The 15,885-nt window shown below is 34.9% G+C and overlaps 1 protein-coding gene and 1 pseudogene across 2 annotated transcripts; one reads left to right on the plus strand and one right to left on the minus strand.

Moving 5' to 3' along the window:
- Window positions 1–1,453: 1,453 nt before the first annotated feature.
- Window positions 1,454–4,504, plus strand: LOC141602332 (peroxidase 41-like; annotated as a pseudogene).
- A 1,813-nt stretch (window positions 4,505–6,317) lies between these two features.
- LOC141598652 (actin-related protein 2/3 complex subunit 2A-like) lies at window positions 6,318–12,197 on the minus strand. Of its 2 annotated transcripts, none has more exons than XM_074418363.1 (12): window positions 12,100–12,197; window positions 11,018–11,247; window positions 10,071–10,137; window positions 9,729–9,936; window positions 8,959–9,128; window positions 8,751–8,828; window positions 8,176–8,254; window positions 7,999–8,090; window positions 7,129–7,185; window positions 6,720–6,803; window positions 6,543–6,620; window positions 6,318–6,413 (listed from the first exon to the last, which is right to left on the minus strand). In XM_074418363.1, the coding sequence occupies exons 2-11, from the start codon at window positions 11,077–11,079 to the stop codon at window positions 6,573–6,575; spliced, it is 945 nt and encodes a 314-aa protein (XP_074274464.1). In that variant the 5' UTR covers window positions 11,080–11,247; window positions 12,100–12,197; the 3' UTR covers window positions 6,318–6,413; window positions 6,543–6,572. The 2 variants fall into 2 exon arrangements, with proteins under 2 accessions (XP_074274464.1, XP_074274463.1); XM_074418362.1 differs by having other exon boundaries at window positions 8,176–8,308.
- Window positions 12,198–15,885: the final 3,688 nt, after the last annotated feature.

The following is a 15,885-nucleotide window of genomic DNA, read 5'->3' on the forward strand; positions in this document are numbered from 1 at the left end:
TTTATTGCGGGACCCTGTAATCCCGAAAAACCGTGTATTATACACTTCAATTTGAGCTGTTCGGGAGGTCGTACGGGACCCTGTTTCTTTTTCTCCCTGTTTTTCAATCACGCGTCCGAGGTCATTTCAGGAGTTAACCTATTCGAATCAGCCTCAAATAACGAGCATTAAACGAGCATTAATACATTTTTCATGATTATCCGAGGTTCGACGAATCTTTGGTTTATGGCATACCGGCACCCCAAATGTCTTCGATTGCTACTCAAATTTTGCGTGGCCGCTTTATCTGACCCGAGGAACTTTCTTTGTGATTTCCGGAGAATTTTGTTCGGGACCTTGGATACCCGAAAAACCGTGTATTATACACTTCAATTTGAGCCGTTCGGGAGGTCGTACCGTACCCAGTTTCTTTTTCTCCCGGTTTTTCAATCACGCGTCCGAGGTCATTTCAATAGTTAATCTATTCGATTCAGCCTCAAATAACGCGCATTAATCCATTTTTCACGATTATCCGAGGTTCGACGAATGTTGGTTTATGGCATACCGCTTGTAGAGTCCTCGGAATAAACTTGGCCAACGTCTGATGCGAAATAGGTAAGAATTGATTTTGAGCTGATTTCGAGCAGAGCATGACCAAATCCGGGTCGATTCCGAGCTTAATAGAACTCGGTTCGGGAGCTTGTTTATGCTCGTTTTATTCTTTTTATTAATCCTTTTTAGTATTTTGCAACTATTTTTGTTCCTATTGAAATGTTATTTTATTAGCATTTATGATTATATTTTTTGTATATGTTGTTAACTTCAAACATATTTATTTTGATTTTGATTTTAAAAACGAATAAACAACTAAAATAATGATTCAATCGAGCTCGAGTCGACCTCAAGTTGAGTCGAGCCTATTCCGAGCTTTAAATTGTTATGCTCGGGGAGTTTCGAGTCGTTTTCGAGCTCAAGCTTAAACTCTCGAGCCGATTACTGGCCCACCGGAGCTCGAGCCCAAACCAACTCTATTACCCCCCTAATCAATACATGCATCGAATTCACTAATTTGGAGACGATAATTTCTTAGGTTTATTACGCGTATGTATCATATCATTGTACCCTACTTTCTTACCATTAGAAAGTCGCATTTGACAATTATCTCCATTAATATATAATAAAGTATAACATATGTAAACAAAGTATGAGATAGATATGACTCGCAGGATTAGAGTGTACAATAACGTGATATATACAACGTATCTACCATTTATTTTTCAATACACAAAAAAATAACAAAATACTTAATTTGAATTGCATCTACAAAGGTGATAGCTAGAAGAAAAATGGACCAAGTCAACATGGTTCAACTCCAAAAATAAAGCCAAATTTAGCATTTATTTCTTTCTCCATTATGCATGGATAATCCCATTTACATTGTCATCCTTTCAATTTTTAGGGTGTATCTTAACTCATATCTTAACTATATCTACCTTAAAAAATGTCATTTAAAATAAAATAAAAAATAATACAACTCATTTTACAATATAAATTCCCAAATATATCTGAAATTCCCCCTATAACTTCTCCTTTCCACAAACTTTTTATTCCATTTCTTATCAAACAAAACATAACAAGTCTCCCTTAAGACGGATTTTTTTGTGTCCTAATCTCCTTAGCTCCAACATTATTGTACCATTTTTTTTGCCTTTCAAATCTTCTTATCTTCAAAACAAAAAAACATATATTAATTAAATTTAATTGATTATTTAACACAAATTAATACGCCATTAGTCGACAATGGCGGGATTAATACAAAATATTAGCAAGAGATTAACTCTTCTAATAATAATTTTGCCAATAATTACCGTTTTTGCTAAGCAAAAGGAATTAAACAATATTCTTAGCAAAGATTACTACAAAAAAACATGTCCTCGTTTCCATGACATAGTAAATCAACATGTGACCGCGAAACAACAAGAGACACCTTTCAACGGCCGCAGCCGTTGTGACGCAGTATTCTTTCACGATGCATAGTCGATGGTTGTGACGGTCAACGCCAGAAGGCGTCGAACGCGTTCAACCCAAAGGCGGAAAGGGATGCTGACATTAATTTGTCGCTTCCTGGGGACGCCTTTGATCTTGTAACACGTATTAAGACGGACATAGAATTACAATGCCCTGGCATTGTGTCGTGTACTGATATTCTTGCCACGTCGGCCCGAACCCTTGTTAAGATGACCGGTGGCCCTTTTTATGAGATTCTACTTGGTCGTAAGGATGGGCTCGTTTCTCAGGTTTGATCTTTTGTTAACTCTCTAATATTGTACTTTTACGATATGATGATTAAAACAAGTGTCCAAATGGGTCGGGTCATTTCATATTCGGGTACTTATAAATTTGGCGGGTTCCGCTAAAAACAAAAAAAAAAAAACTCTCCGTTAGTTACAACTTACAACCTAGGTTGCACCAAAACGGACACGGACACGTGACACGACATCCCATGAAATTTAGGACACGAGACACGGCATTTAAATTTAACAAAATATATATTTTATAGTTATATATGTGTGATTTTATTTTTGAAAAAGTATTGAATATTAACTTTAAATAAGTGAAAGTAAAACTTACGTTAATTATAACTCATTCTCATTTCCAAAACCAAAAACCAACTTATAAGTTATAATCAATCTATTTCGACATCTCTTTACTAGTTTAAAGAACATCATTTGTCTCCAATTCAACTTATTTTCCACCAAATTCAACCATATAACAATTCTCGCCATTTACCTTAAATTCAACTTGATTCCGTTTGGAGGTGTGTCCAAATACCATGGACACGGCTCAAAATACCATGGACACGTGTCGGACACGTGCCCAAATAAAAGATGAAAGTTAGACACAGATTTACAAGTGTCCGACACGTTTTGACGTGTGTCCGACGAGTGTCGTGTCCGACACGGGTGTCCGACACGGGAACGCCGATTAGGAGGAGTGTCCGTGCTACCTAGCTTACAACCATATCGAATTACTTTGTAAGTAATTAAAACTAGCATAGAACCTGTGCAATGCATGGACGGTATTTACAGAGTTTTATCATTTACTCTGTAGTACATTATTTATTGATTGTAAATTGAGAATTCATTATTTAACGTTTCTCGTTAGTGTATTTTGATTTGAGAAAAAAAAATTATAATAATAAAAATTTAGGTTTGATGTTTTTTTAGTCAAGGATAGACGAATGGAAAATTTGGTGTAAAAAGTATTATAATGAGTAAAAATTGTACTGCGAAAATAAACTCCGTATTGTTTTATAAAGTTTTTTAATAGCATATGACTTTTAACTATTGATTATCCTAGAAAGAACGACTTTTAAAGGCAAAATAGGAAAGTAAATAAAAGATCATATCAAAATAGAGGAAGTATTTTAGACGGGAAAACTTTAAGTTTTTCTTATTCATTTGGTATATAGGGAATTTGGTCATTAGGTCCAATAAATGATTTAAATCATGTTTATTGACGTAATTTTTGTCATTTACAATTTTTATTAGATAAACATATTTGTAATGGTAAATGAGTCACTTCATAATATGGAGTTGATATGGAAGTCTCAAATTGGGACGATTTAAAGATGACTCTATAACAGGTCTATTAAGTTCAGGCAAGTTACCGATTGTATAAAAGATTTTATGACATTTAACTCGGGTTATTCATATATGGTCAATTTTACTATTTAAAGTGTAAAAAGTTAAAACTTATAGGTTGTCAAATTGTTGATGAGATTTTTTTTTTTTTTTTTTTTTTTGGCTATATTAACACAATGTATGATTATTTGGCCCTAGGCATCAAGGGTGAAAGGCAACTTAGCCCTACCAAACATGACCATGACCGAGATCATAGACCAATTCAAGCACAAGGGGTTCACCATGCAAGACATGGTGGCTCTTATAGGCGCACACACAATCGGCTTCTCCCATTGCAAAGAATTCAGCAATCGGATCTTCCATTACTCCAAAACCGAACCTGTAGACCCAAAGATGAACCCAAAATACGCCGAGGGGCTAAAGAAGTTATGTGCCAACTACACTAAGGACACAACCATGGCCGCCTTCAATGATGTTATGACACCTGGCAAGTTCGACAACATGTACTATCGTAACTTGCAAAATGGGCTTGGTTTGTTGGCTACGGACCAAGCCATGGCTGATGACCCAAGAACCAAGCCCATTGTGGACCTTTACGCGATAAATGAGACCGCTTTTTTTAATGATTTTGCTAAGGCAATGGAGAAGGTTAGCGTGTTTCAAATTAAGACGGGTAATGATGGAGAGGTTAGGCACCGGTGTGACCAATTTAATAACATTAATGTAGGTTGAAATTTTGATTATTGTTGTAAAAATTTTCAAAATGGTGATAGAAATGAGATGAATATATCACAAAGAAATGAAGGATGTATCAATTTAAGTGCAGAATTATGTGTCATTAACCCGATTTAATCCAATTGTTTTCGTACTTGTTTTTGATTACTTGTGTTTAATGTAATTGGCCTTTTTTAACTTGAAAAATTCATTATATGTTTTAACTCGAACCTGCATTGACCGGTATTTTAGGGTTAAAACCTGACCCGACTCGTTTGAGCAGATGGGTCAAAGATAAATACTTTAATATTTTAATATTTTTAACCAAAAAATTAATTTTAAAATCAATTTAACATAACTTTTATCATTAAAAGATTTTTATGTATCCATTTCTCACCCACTTGCACTATCCACTCTCATTTTGTGAGCGAGACTATCCGTCTACAGCTTTAGACGGATAGTGTCTGTCTAAAGTGAAAATTTGTGCTCCAAATAACATTGAATAGAGTATGCAACTTGTTTTATGTATTACTAATACGACCCTAAAAGAAGTCTTAAGATCTATAAATGTCTCTATCTCAAACTGTATGTCAATTCTAATATCCTTTGTAATTTTTAAATTGTATAGAGGTATTATGGTGCAAATTTCGAGACTTCTTATCCTAGGTCCCAGTCGGCCCAAAAACCATGGATAATTAACCTTCAAAATCGGTTATTTTCAGCGATTTCAAAATCTCATAGATTTTTTTGCTATATCCTTTTCTATAGGGCCATTTTGTCCTAAAATGAATACCGAATGTTTGGATTTCTCTCAAAACAACATAGAATAGAGCATACAACATGTTTTGTTTATTACCAACACAAACTTGAATTTAGTCTTAAGATCTATAAATGTCTCTATTTCAATCTGTATGCTAATTCTAATACCCGGCTCATTTTTGTATTGTATAGCGGTACAATGGTGAAATTTTCGAGACTTCTTATCCCGCGGCCAGCGGTCCAAAACCATGGATAATAAACCTCTGTAGTTATTTTCGGCGATTCTGATACCCAATTTTTTTTTTAAATACTTGTCTACAAGGCCATTACATCCTAAAATAAATACCGAATGTTCGAATCTCTCTAAGAACAACATAGAATAGAGTATACGACTTGTTTTGTCTACTACCAACACCGCAACACGGCCCTAAAACAAGTCTTATGATCTCTAAATATCTGTCTCAAATCGTATGTCAATTCTAGTACCATGAATCATTCTTATTATATAGATATTATGGTGCGAATTTCGAGAGTTCTTATCCCGGAACCTAATGGCCCTAAAAACCGTGGATAATAACCTTCAAAATCGGCGGTTTTCAGCGATCCCGAAACCCGAAATATTTTTTGATGAATCCTTGTCTATATGGGTATTATGTCGTAAAATAAATATCTAATGTTCTGAATTCTCTCAAAACAACATAGAATAGAATATACAACTTGTTTTCAGTTAACAACACGGCCTTAAAAGTAGTGTTAAGGTTTTTAAATGTCTATCTTTCAAACCGTATGCCAATTCTAATACCCTAAGTCAATTTTTATATGGTATAGATGTACTAAGGTGCGAATTTCAAAATTTCTTATCCCGGCGCCAGTCAAACAGTCGAACAATAACCGTGGATAATAACCTCAGACTTGGCTGTTTTCGGCAATCCTTGTCTATATGGGCTATTATGTGTCATAAAATGTTCGGATCTCTTTCAAAACAACATATAATAGAGTATGCAATTGTAATGATATTTTTATGCCACAACATTCGAAAAAATATAATACTGTATATGCTTTCAGAAGATGAGAGAACACATTAGCCCATCACATTTTAGCAGTAGCTAAAATTGACATCAACTAGCCATCACATTCTGAAATGTAAAAAAAAAAAGTGCATTTTCGACCTAAGATCCAATTGATTATACTGTCATTGGCACAGGAATAAACAGAGTACGCTAGATTCTAAGCGCTATGGGTAGCCCGACAAAACCGCTATCCCAGAGCGAATGGAGATTCTCTATATACCATTGTCGCGTAAAAAAAGACTCCATTCTGCACATTTTGGGTAGAGATGCCAGGAATTACATAAAAATACAATCAGATAAAAAATTCATACTGTAAATCAAATGATGTCATATGAAATTATTGGGGGATTGGAATTTTGAAATAAATGAGTATTACCTCTAAATTTTGTATAAGCAATTGCGCTAATCATCGCCAAGAAGCCTTTGAATTTGAAGCGCGGGAATCGTTGAGGCTCTAGTACATTAGACAATAGACACAGAATGAATGGTCAAGTGGGTATCATACGAAACTTAATAGTTTTGATTTTACAGGTAAAGATCAATGCTAGCTAACCAGTCTCTGAAAGGGAGTTTTAGTGCCAACTTTCTGCGTTTTTTCCTGCGTCTTTTCCTGATCTGATTTAGCGCGATCTAGTGCCTGGAAAAAAACAATATTCAGCTTACTGAAGCCATCCATACATATATTTGTGTTAACCAGCAAGTCTCCCTTGTGAAGGGCATATCCGTCACAAGCTTGTGACAGGTCAAGTACTACCCGTGTGGATAAATAAGACAAAACAGATTGCTACTCCTAAGCACTCTGCTTTTGTCTAATCTACTTACATGGGTAGTACTTGACTCGTCGTAAGCTTGCGACGGATATGCCCTTCACAAATGAGAATTTATGTTAACATAATACTGAATGTGAGTATGGTGGTGCTGCTGGCACCATATCAACAGGAGTAACAGGAGTTAGAGAATACCTCAATCAAAGATTCCACGCGGCGTCTCATTCGAGTATGCATGAACCCCTCTGAGCACTGGTGATAAGCGTGCATGAGATTCAAAACAAACACAATGATAAGTCATGACTAAAATGATTATACGTAACCAATGCGAGCTTCATATAGAAACAGACGCTTCACTTACAGCCTAATGCATTGTTTGGATAGGACATTAGGAAAGGGAGGAGGAATGACCAAAGTTCTTTAGAGTTTAGAATATGTTTTGACTTCTCGGACGGAAAATGATTCCGTCTATTTCTCTCTAGCCCAAATTTAGTATCCAAACAATGGAGATTACATCCCTCCATTCCCCACCAAATTCCCTCCATCCAAACAAGGTGTAACAGATCACGACGACGACGACAACAACAACAACAACAACAACAACAACAACAACAACAACAACAACAAATCATCCTTTAGAACCGTCCATCGGTGAACGCTCACCTCAAAAAGCGAATAGAAAAGGGAAAATGAAAAACAAAAGGGGGAGCGAAAATGTAATGGAAAGTCAAGGTAAACTTACAGGTTTTAAAATCGAATTTCAGATTTCTTTTATAAAAACTTAAAATTTAAATCGAGAGAAAAGATTAAAAAGAATACTTAATGAAGTACATATAACAAAAAATAGTTTGAAAAACAAAATCTAGTTTAGGCAGAAGAATATTCCTCTCTTACTAAAAAAAATACTATGTATTAGATGAGATAAATCTAGTGATTTACTAAATTTCTATCAGGTAAAATCTAGCGTAAATCAAAACATCAATTTTAAAAGTCAATTTTATACAACACTCCAACCACAGACATAGTACAGACAGCAAAAAAGAAAGAAATAGTAAATAAGGTCACCTTGACATGGTAACTAACATATGCGTGAAACGTTGATAAATTCCAGACAGTTCGGTCGAGCTTCCTGCCATCAACATGCCGTGGGAGGATGACTGAGCATATGAAAGCACACGATTAGCTACCATTACCCGATTATGGAAGACGTGGTAAATAGCTTCTAAGGACTAAGGACATTACCAAAGGCAACAAAGCCTGCATTTGCTGATAATGCTTCTTCAGGAACTCCCTGTAGTTCTTGAGGTGGTGTAGGTGACCACTGACAAGAAGGAGCACTATTTAGTGCAGTGCTACGGCGTGCTTCCACAAATTCCTAATAAAATCAAATTAAAAATCGGGTATAAGTGCATAACATATTAAAATCACTTGACGTGATTAGAACCATTGTAAAACTTGCACTTGCAAAATAAATAATCTCGCAGAACCAAAGTTCTTACATAACATCCAAGATAATATAATGCCCATGATATTTTTCTTTGGAATTTTTTTTTAAAGGCACAAATTCACATAATATAAACTTTAGCCGCGGAGGCGCCTGATGAGTGTGACGTGGACACGTGGTTATGGTTGTCCCCGACCCTAGCGGCCTTAGGATAGTTATTCTTCATCATCTTTTTGTCATTTTTTTGGGTAGATGATTATATGGCAAGGGCTTTTAGGTAAATGGGTTGACCTTGCATCGAATTAATTTTAGACTCTCACAAGTCTCAACTCTTAAGAGAGTAACTACTTAGACAGAAGATCTACACGAGTACCTGAAGAAAAGATGTGGCAAAAAGTATGTCCGTGGAATCCTTGAATCTCATAGGATATATAACTGTCACCTTGTCAGCCTATCACCACAACGAAAAAAAAAAAAAAAATTTCTTATAGGACTATCTTTTATGGTATATAAACATCTATACATATTACATTTACTTTTCGAATTAACTGGGCAGTGACAAAATAAATTCAAACTCGTACCTGAGGAATGAGAAAGAACGACTCATTAGGCCGATGCACTAGAGAAACCAATGGATCCATATTAGGAGCAACGGACCTGGAAGCAAGATGTTTTAATATCACTCTTAACGGAGCACCTAGTACCACTTCCCTCACGGATGCAATTTTCTCCAGAAGCGCCTGTCTAGTTACTGCAAATTACAAACACATAACTGTCATCAAAGAGTTTTGAAGACGGCTGCAGAAACAGAACAACAATTAAGCCGGAAAGTGAAGAAAGGTTCATGAAACGCTAACAGTTAAAGTTCAAAGCTGACTAAAACTTCGACCAACTAAACATGGACAGTAAGAGGAAGACATGTTATGCTCTACTTTAGCTATCCAATATGACAACCACCAAACTAGGCATCCAAAAACAATGACTAAATGAACTTTCTTCACGCTAAAATATGTAACATATCCATTATCTTCCACCTCTTATGATAGACATAGAATTATATAAAAAGGAACCTCAAAGGGGCTATTAAGACAAAATTTCAACAAGAGAAAAGAGCGTCACAAAATACAACCCGCTTAGACAAAAAAAAATCTAGATTAGACTATTTAACAAACTTGCTGAAACCCTGAATCAAAGTAGATAAACTCCACAGACTAATGCATTTCAGAAACATAGTAAAGAGAAGAAAAATAATCGCCAAATCACTAAGAAATGCAAGCTAGATAAAGACATGTATATGATTAGCTAAAAACAGCAAGATCACAATGACCTTAGAAAGAAGAACTCGTAAGACCTTCATCTGGAGAAAGCTTTGAGAAGTTCAGCTTCATAGTGAGGTTAAACCCATCTTTAGGAGGATCAAGAATATGCGCCACTGTTCCATAAGCAGCTTTTATAGCCTCTATGGCCCCAGAAGGTAGTCCTCCCACAAACATTGCTCCGGGAGGCGGTGATGGTAATGATACCGACAGCAGCAAAATATGAGGAGTTTTCACAGAAACCTACAGCAGGTCATTAGGAAGTCAGTTGTGTAGAATCAGGTGTAATGGCGAAACAACCCAACAAAAGCCAGACACACAGTTCATTATATTTGAACCATGAGGCATTAGAAAACTTTAATGGATAAACAAATTACCTGGACATTATATCGAACATCATCAAACTCGTTCCACTGGCAGTCCAGCTCAACTCCGTTGTCTAGACTACAAACATCACAAATGGAGAGGTTCAGCAACAGAAATGTGGAGCAGCTGAAGCACTATACTTGATACTCCGTAGTAGATATACACAAGTATCATTCTAAGCCAGCGTTGAAATGAAAGATGAATATTTGTTATAAATTATCTTTCAGTGAAGACTGAAGAGTGTTAAAACTGTAAGGTAATCGCTTTGCGGGCTTGGACAGACATACTAACTGATCTTTGTAATCATCAAGGGGAGGGCAAAACTTAAGCCGATGCTCAAAGCCTCAAAGGCTGTTACATTCTTGAACGAACAAAAAGGTCAGCCCGTGATCACCTTTGGCTCATACCTTTCTATACTTAAATCACAGTGCTTACATTCAGTTATGATGGACATATACATTCAACTTAAGCTAACAACCATAACTTTTTTTCTAAAATACGACATAATCTAAACAATAGACAAATAAGCTCCATGTAACGCGCAAGCCCATAGAAGTGATACCACTCTACATTTTATATCTCTCCAAATATTTCTTATGCTCGAGGGATTTTTATATGACATGTAGGGGAAAAACAGATCTCTCATGTAGTGGAGAAAACAGATCCCTGCATAAGTGCATTTCCCTCCAACCTAATTTGCTATCCAAACAAGGGGCATTACCATGTAGGGGAGAAAACAGATCCCCGTATTTCCCTCCAATCTAATGTGCTATCCAAACAAGGGACATTATTCTTCTCCTTGTCCCTCAAAATCCCTCAATCCTAACAAAGGGGGACTTCAAACCAGGAAATTGGATGCAATGAAGTAGTAGATCAATTCAACATTTCACATTTGGAAGGAAGAACTAAAAATGTCAACAGAATACATGAGAATGTAGAAAGGAAAAAAAAAACTCACTTTTGAAGGCGAGTCGTGAGGAGCTGGAGGAGATACTTTGACTGAGACTGCAAAAGTATCATTGATTACAATCACCTATAGCTCTCCACACTTCTTGAGCAATGGCAACTCAAAAGTACTTAACTCACTAAGGCTGCCTCGTTTTCGAGGACTCGTTCTCGGTTTTCTTTACTCTTCTTCAAACACTCAATACCACTACTTCATTTCATAAACCAAAAAGCTTTGTGCTCCTAACAAAAGAAGTACAAAAGAAATTAATGTTGTTGAAATTAACATTGGATATGATGACAATCTCCATCATTTCACAACACTCACAATTTCTCAAGCAATGTACTAATTACATTCATAATGTATGATCAAAAGTGATGAAATTCTACAACTCTACTAACACTTTAATCATTTTTATCATAATTAGAAACATAAACACATTTCACACAAGAATATACCACTAAATTCAATATTTCAAACAAAAAGAATCAATCATTGAAACCTATAAAAATTACCCACTTCATTCGAACCCAAAACATTCAATCTAATAGATGTTAGGCAGTGGCGGAGCCAGAATTTGTAGTTATGGCGGACAAATGAATATATTACAATAAGGTAAACTCAAAAATAAAATCAGAAATTTAAATTAAAGCTTTCCAAATTTTCATCGTCCACTACACCACTAAATTGGTAGGCAATCAACAATTGCTAAATACCCTTTTCACAAATATAACTCCATATTCAAAGATTTATTAAATTGAACATAGAATGTACTCCTTCCGTCCCAATCATTTGTTTGCCTTTGATTAAAATACCCCTCATAAACAATAAAAAAAGTAAACAAATAAATGAGGCGAAAGGAGTAACTAATTACCATAAATTACAATAAATGAACTGATCACAATATATTGAAACAACCCAACAAAAAACGACAGAAAATTGGAAGAAATCAAAAGTACCCATCAATTAAAATGGCAAAATTGGAAGAAATCAAAAGTACCCATCAATTAAAATGGCAAAATTGAAAGAAATTAGGTTATGCAAGATGATTTAATTTCGATTTGAGATAGAATAATACAGGAACAGGATCATACCGACGAAAGTCTTCTTCAGAAAATGGTGTTTCACTAATCGTGTTGCAGGTTGAGAGAGTGTTTTGTCACTTTGTTGGGTTGACAACGTCTTTTGCTTCGACGTCCGCGTTCGTCACGAGGAGCTTTTGTTGTGTCTCGATTTGAACCCAGATTCACGAGGAGCTTTTCTTTGGGTCCGTAAGAATTTAGGGTTATTTTTGAGTTATTATGAATTTCTCTATGGATAATAATTAGAACAATAAATATTTGAGTTTGGTTATATTAATTCGGATTGAGTCGAGTTATGGGTCAAGTTATTCCGGCCTAGCTAATTTTTTCAACTCTAATCACTCCCTTTTTTTAATCTTTTTAATGGCTAAAAATAACGTGATCCAGTCGAGGTGTCCCCTCCTACTTTCCTCGGTGGGAGGATGCCGATGGAAAGAGCGAAAGATACGTAGCGAGTAGGATGCAAGGGGTTAATAGAGAGGATAAAGCCATAAGTATCAAAAATGAATTTATGTAGTCTTTCCTTTTACTTATTTTTAATTTCCTTAATTTCAGTTTGAGTTATAGCCTTACCGGTAAAAGTTAGGGTATTGCTCTTTCACATACGCCTTTTACTCTTTCACATACTTTTTTTTCATAAAGTTTCCATCATCTACCCTTTTCCTAAATCTAAACAAATTAGGTTTTTTATATACCATTTTCCCTAAAATTAAAATCTAATTCTTCTAAAACTTGAATAATGGATTACAATTCTTCAAATTCTTCAATTAATAAAGTAATACTAATTTGTTTAGCAATTATTAAAAATGTTGTTTATTGTTTATTAATTATTTTTGTCTTAAAATTATTTTTACAAGTTCTTCAATTATATTGATGGCGGAAGGCATGGTGGTTTATTTGATGGACTATGGTGTTCGGGGCAGGGGCATGGTGGACGACGGTTGTCGGAGCAGGGGTATGGCAGGACGGTGGTCGGAGCGGAGAAGGGCAGTGCGAGGAGGGGTGGGCTGTGAAGGAGGGTTGTCGGGTCAGGTTATCGGTCGGTGGGCGGTGGTCGGAGTCGCATGGGATAGGGTGTTGCTATTACTGTTGTCGGCATGGGAGGGGGAGTGTCGGGGAGGAGGAGTGCAGAGGAGGGGTTACTGTTATTCTTCATCGTTTTTTTTTTTTTCGCGTAAATCATTATTGGTTGGCAGGGGAGTGCCGGCAGTCGCAGGGGGTGGCTGGCAGAGGTTCGGCAGGCGTGGGGTCGGCCGAAGTAATGGGGTTTCCGGCGAGGTGTTGGTTAATGGAGGTGTGTGCTGGTTAATGGAGATGGATGGTGGTGATTTAATGGTGAAGGGGGATTATGAAAGGGAAAAAAAAAATTTAATGGGTAAAGGAAGAAAGAAATGAGAAGGGTAACATTGTAAACTACGTATGTGAAAGAGTAAAAAACGTATGTGAAAAAGCAACACCGAAAAGTTATTGATTCATTCAACGACTTTCAAGTTGATTTGTTGAACACACATTTTTCTTTTAAGACGTATTCATTTAAACGAGATACCTGTTAAATATAGATAGGCAAAAAACATAATGTTTGGGAGATGACAAACTTATATTTAATCTCTAAAAATGTATTGAATAATATTTAGATCGGTTTAAATACGAATGTGACTGTTTTAAAGGAGACTCGACCTTTTCGCCAAATAAATGGAACCGGTCAAACTCAGTGACTCAAGGCCCATCACATTCTAGATTTCTTTGATTAAAAGTACACCATTCTTTTCAAAGTCGTGTTTTCATGTTTTAGTTGTTATTAGTCATGTAAGTATGTAACCAGTATCCTTCAAAAAAAAAAAAAGTATGTAACCAGTAAGTGAATTATACATTTGATGTAGTATATTAAATGATATAGTTTTTGAGCATTAAGATAAAGTTTTTAAGTTTTATTATAAAGTTTTTGAGTTCATTTACTTACATTAATCTCAAAAGGTTATATTATAACTCAAAAAAATTACATATAAGCTCAGAAAAATTTGATTTTTGATGTCATAAAACTAAAATGTAATTTATAAACTCTACATATATAACTCAAAAAAAAATACACAAAAACTCAAAAACTCTTTAAGTGCGAGGTAGTACATCTGATGTACAATCTTTTTTCTCGTATGTAACCTATGATAAATTGATAACGTATTTCTCATTTCCAATATTTTTCCATTATGGGCTTAATTTGTCAATTTATGTAAATATATGTTCGGTGTATGCCAATATCGAACATAATGAGATCATCTCATGCAACTTGTTTTTTTTTTTTTTTTTTTTTTTAAAAAAAAATAATAATTGAGAATTGAGGTATGAGATGATAAAAATGTACCTTAAAAGAGTAATTTTAGGAAAAAAATTATGTAATTTTAAAAAACTGAAATTTAAAAGGGAGTTATTTTTAATTTACTCTTTTAAATAAACAACTCATTATTTTGGTTTTAATACTAACAAAGCAATTTTGCATATACTTCTACACTCCTACATCTATTTTAGCTAGTTCAATTCTTACACCAAGCTAAGAAGAAAACAAATAATCATAAAATCTAACGTACATCTTTTGTGATTTAACAATAGATTAAGTCTCGTTAAATAGATGTATTGGCGGATTCAAACCTACACAGACTCGGATGATGATTCATATTACCCGACCAAACCGTTATAGAGACAAGAGACTAAGACTTTGTTGTTATTGTTGTTGTTCTTGTATCAAGTCTTCGTCAAATTATACTTTGGTTGATTATTCACAATATACTTGATTTTTTTCCTTATCATAAAAAAAATGTCATATAGTACTATACATAATAATTATAAAAACAATTGGTCTCCCTTGTGACGGGTTACCATTTGTGGCGGATATTTTGTGAGTAAAAATGGTAACAAAAAGGGTTAGTGGAGAAAGGGGACCACATGAATAGTATTGCAGAGAGAGAAAAAGTGGGTACTTTATGAGGTAAAATGGTATCCGTCACTCAAGAGTGACGGATATGTGCCGTCACAAACAAGAATTTGTGTTATAAAAAATAGCGTAAAAATAAACTTCTCAAACTACAAGAGTATAGTATATGATTAAAATTCAATCTAATTAATTATCCTAATTAAGTCCTAATTGAAGATTTAATGATTCACAACTTTCACTTGTAACTAGTAAAGGTGAAGGCCTATATGAACTTGCATGTGTCAACGTAAATTGTTGCTGATTATGATCTTGATGATCCAACGGCTCAAAATTCATCTCGGATTCTTTGTGGACTGTATTATTACTATTATTATTACTATTATTCGAATGGTCAAAGTACCATTGTTGTGTACCTGAATTATAAGTGTAAATATTATGGTAATTATTATTATAAAGATAGAAATCGATGCTTGCTTTCCTAGCTTGTAACTCGAGTTTCTTCTTCTTCGATCTCTCCTTCTTGTGTGCGTTTTGGTGACCACCTAAAGCTTGAGAATTTGCAAATTCTTTGTAACAATATTGGCACTCAAATTTTTTGTGTTCAATAATGTTAGTATTATTGATAATTGATGAATTATTTGTGTTTTCTTCTCCATCAATTTGTATCATTTTTTCATGATTTATTATTTTCTCACTTATCTCAAATCCGAATAATTTGAGCTTTTTTTCGACGCATTTACTAGTATTATTAGTTCCTCTATAGAGGAGACTAGATGCATCTCTTACCATTTTCATTCTTGCACACAATAAAACAATAAAAATAAAAATAAAAATAATAAAATACTATTAAAAGGAGGGTATATATGAGAAGA

Source organism: Silene latifolia, chromosome 9 (genome assembly GCF_048544455.1).
Source record: "Silene latifolia isolate original U9 population chromosome 9, ASM4854445v1, whole genome shotgun sequence".
Lineage (NCBI taxonomy): Eukaryota > Viridiplantae > Streptophyta > Magnoliopsida > Caryophyllales > Caryophyllaceae > Silene > Silene latifolia.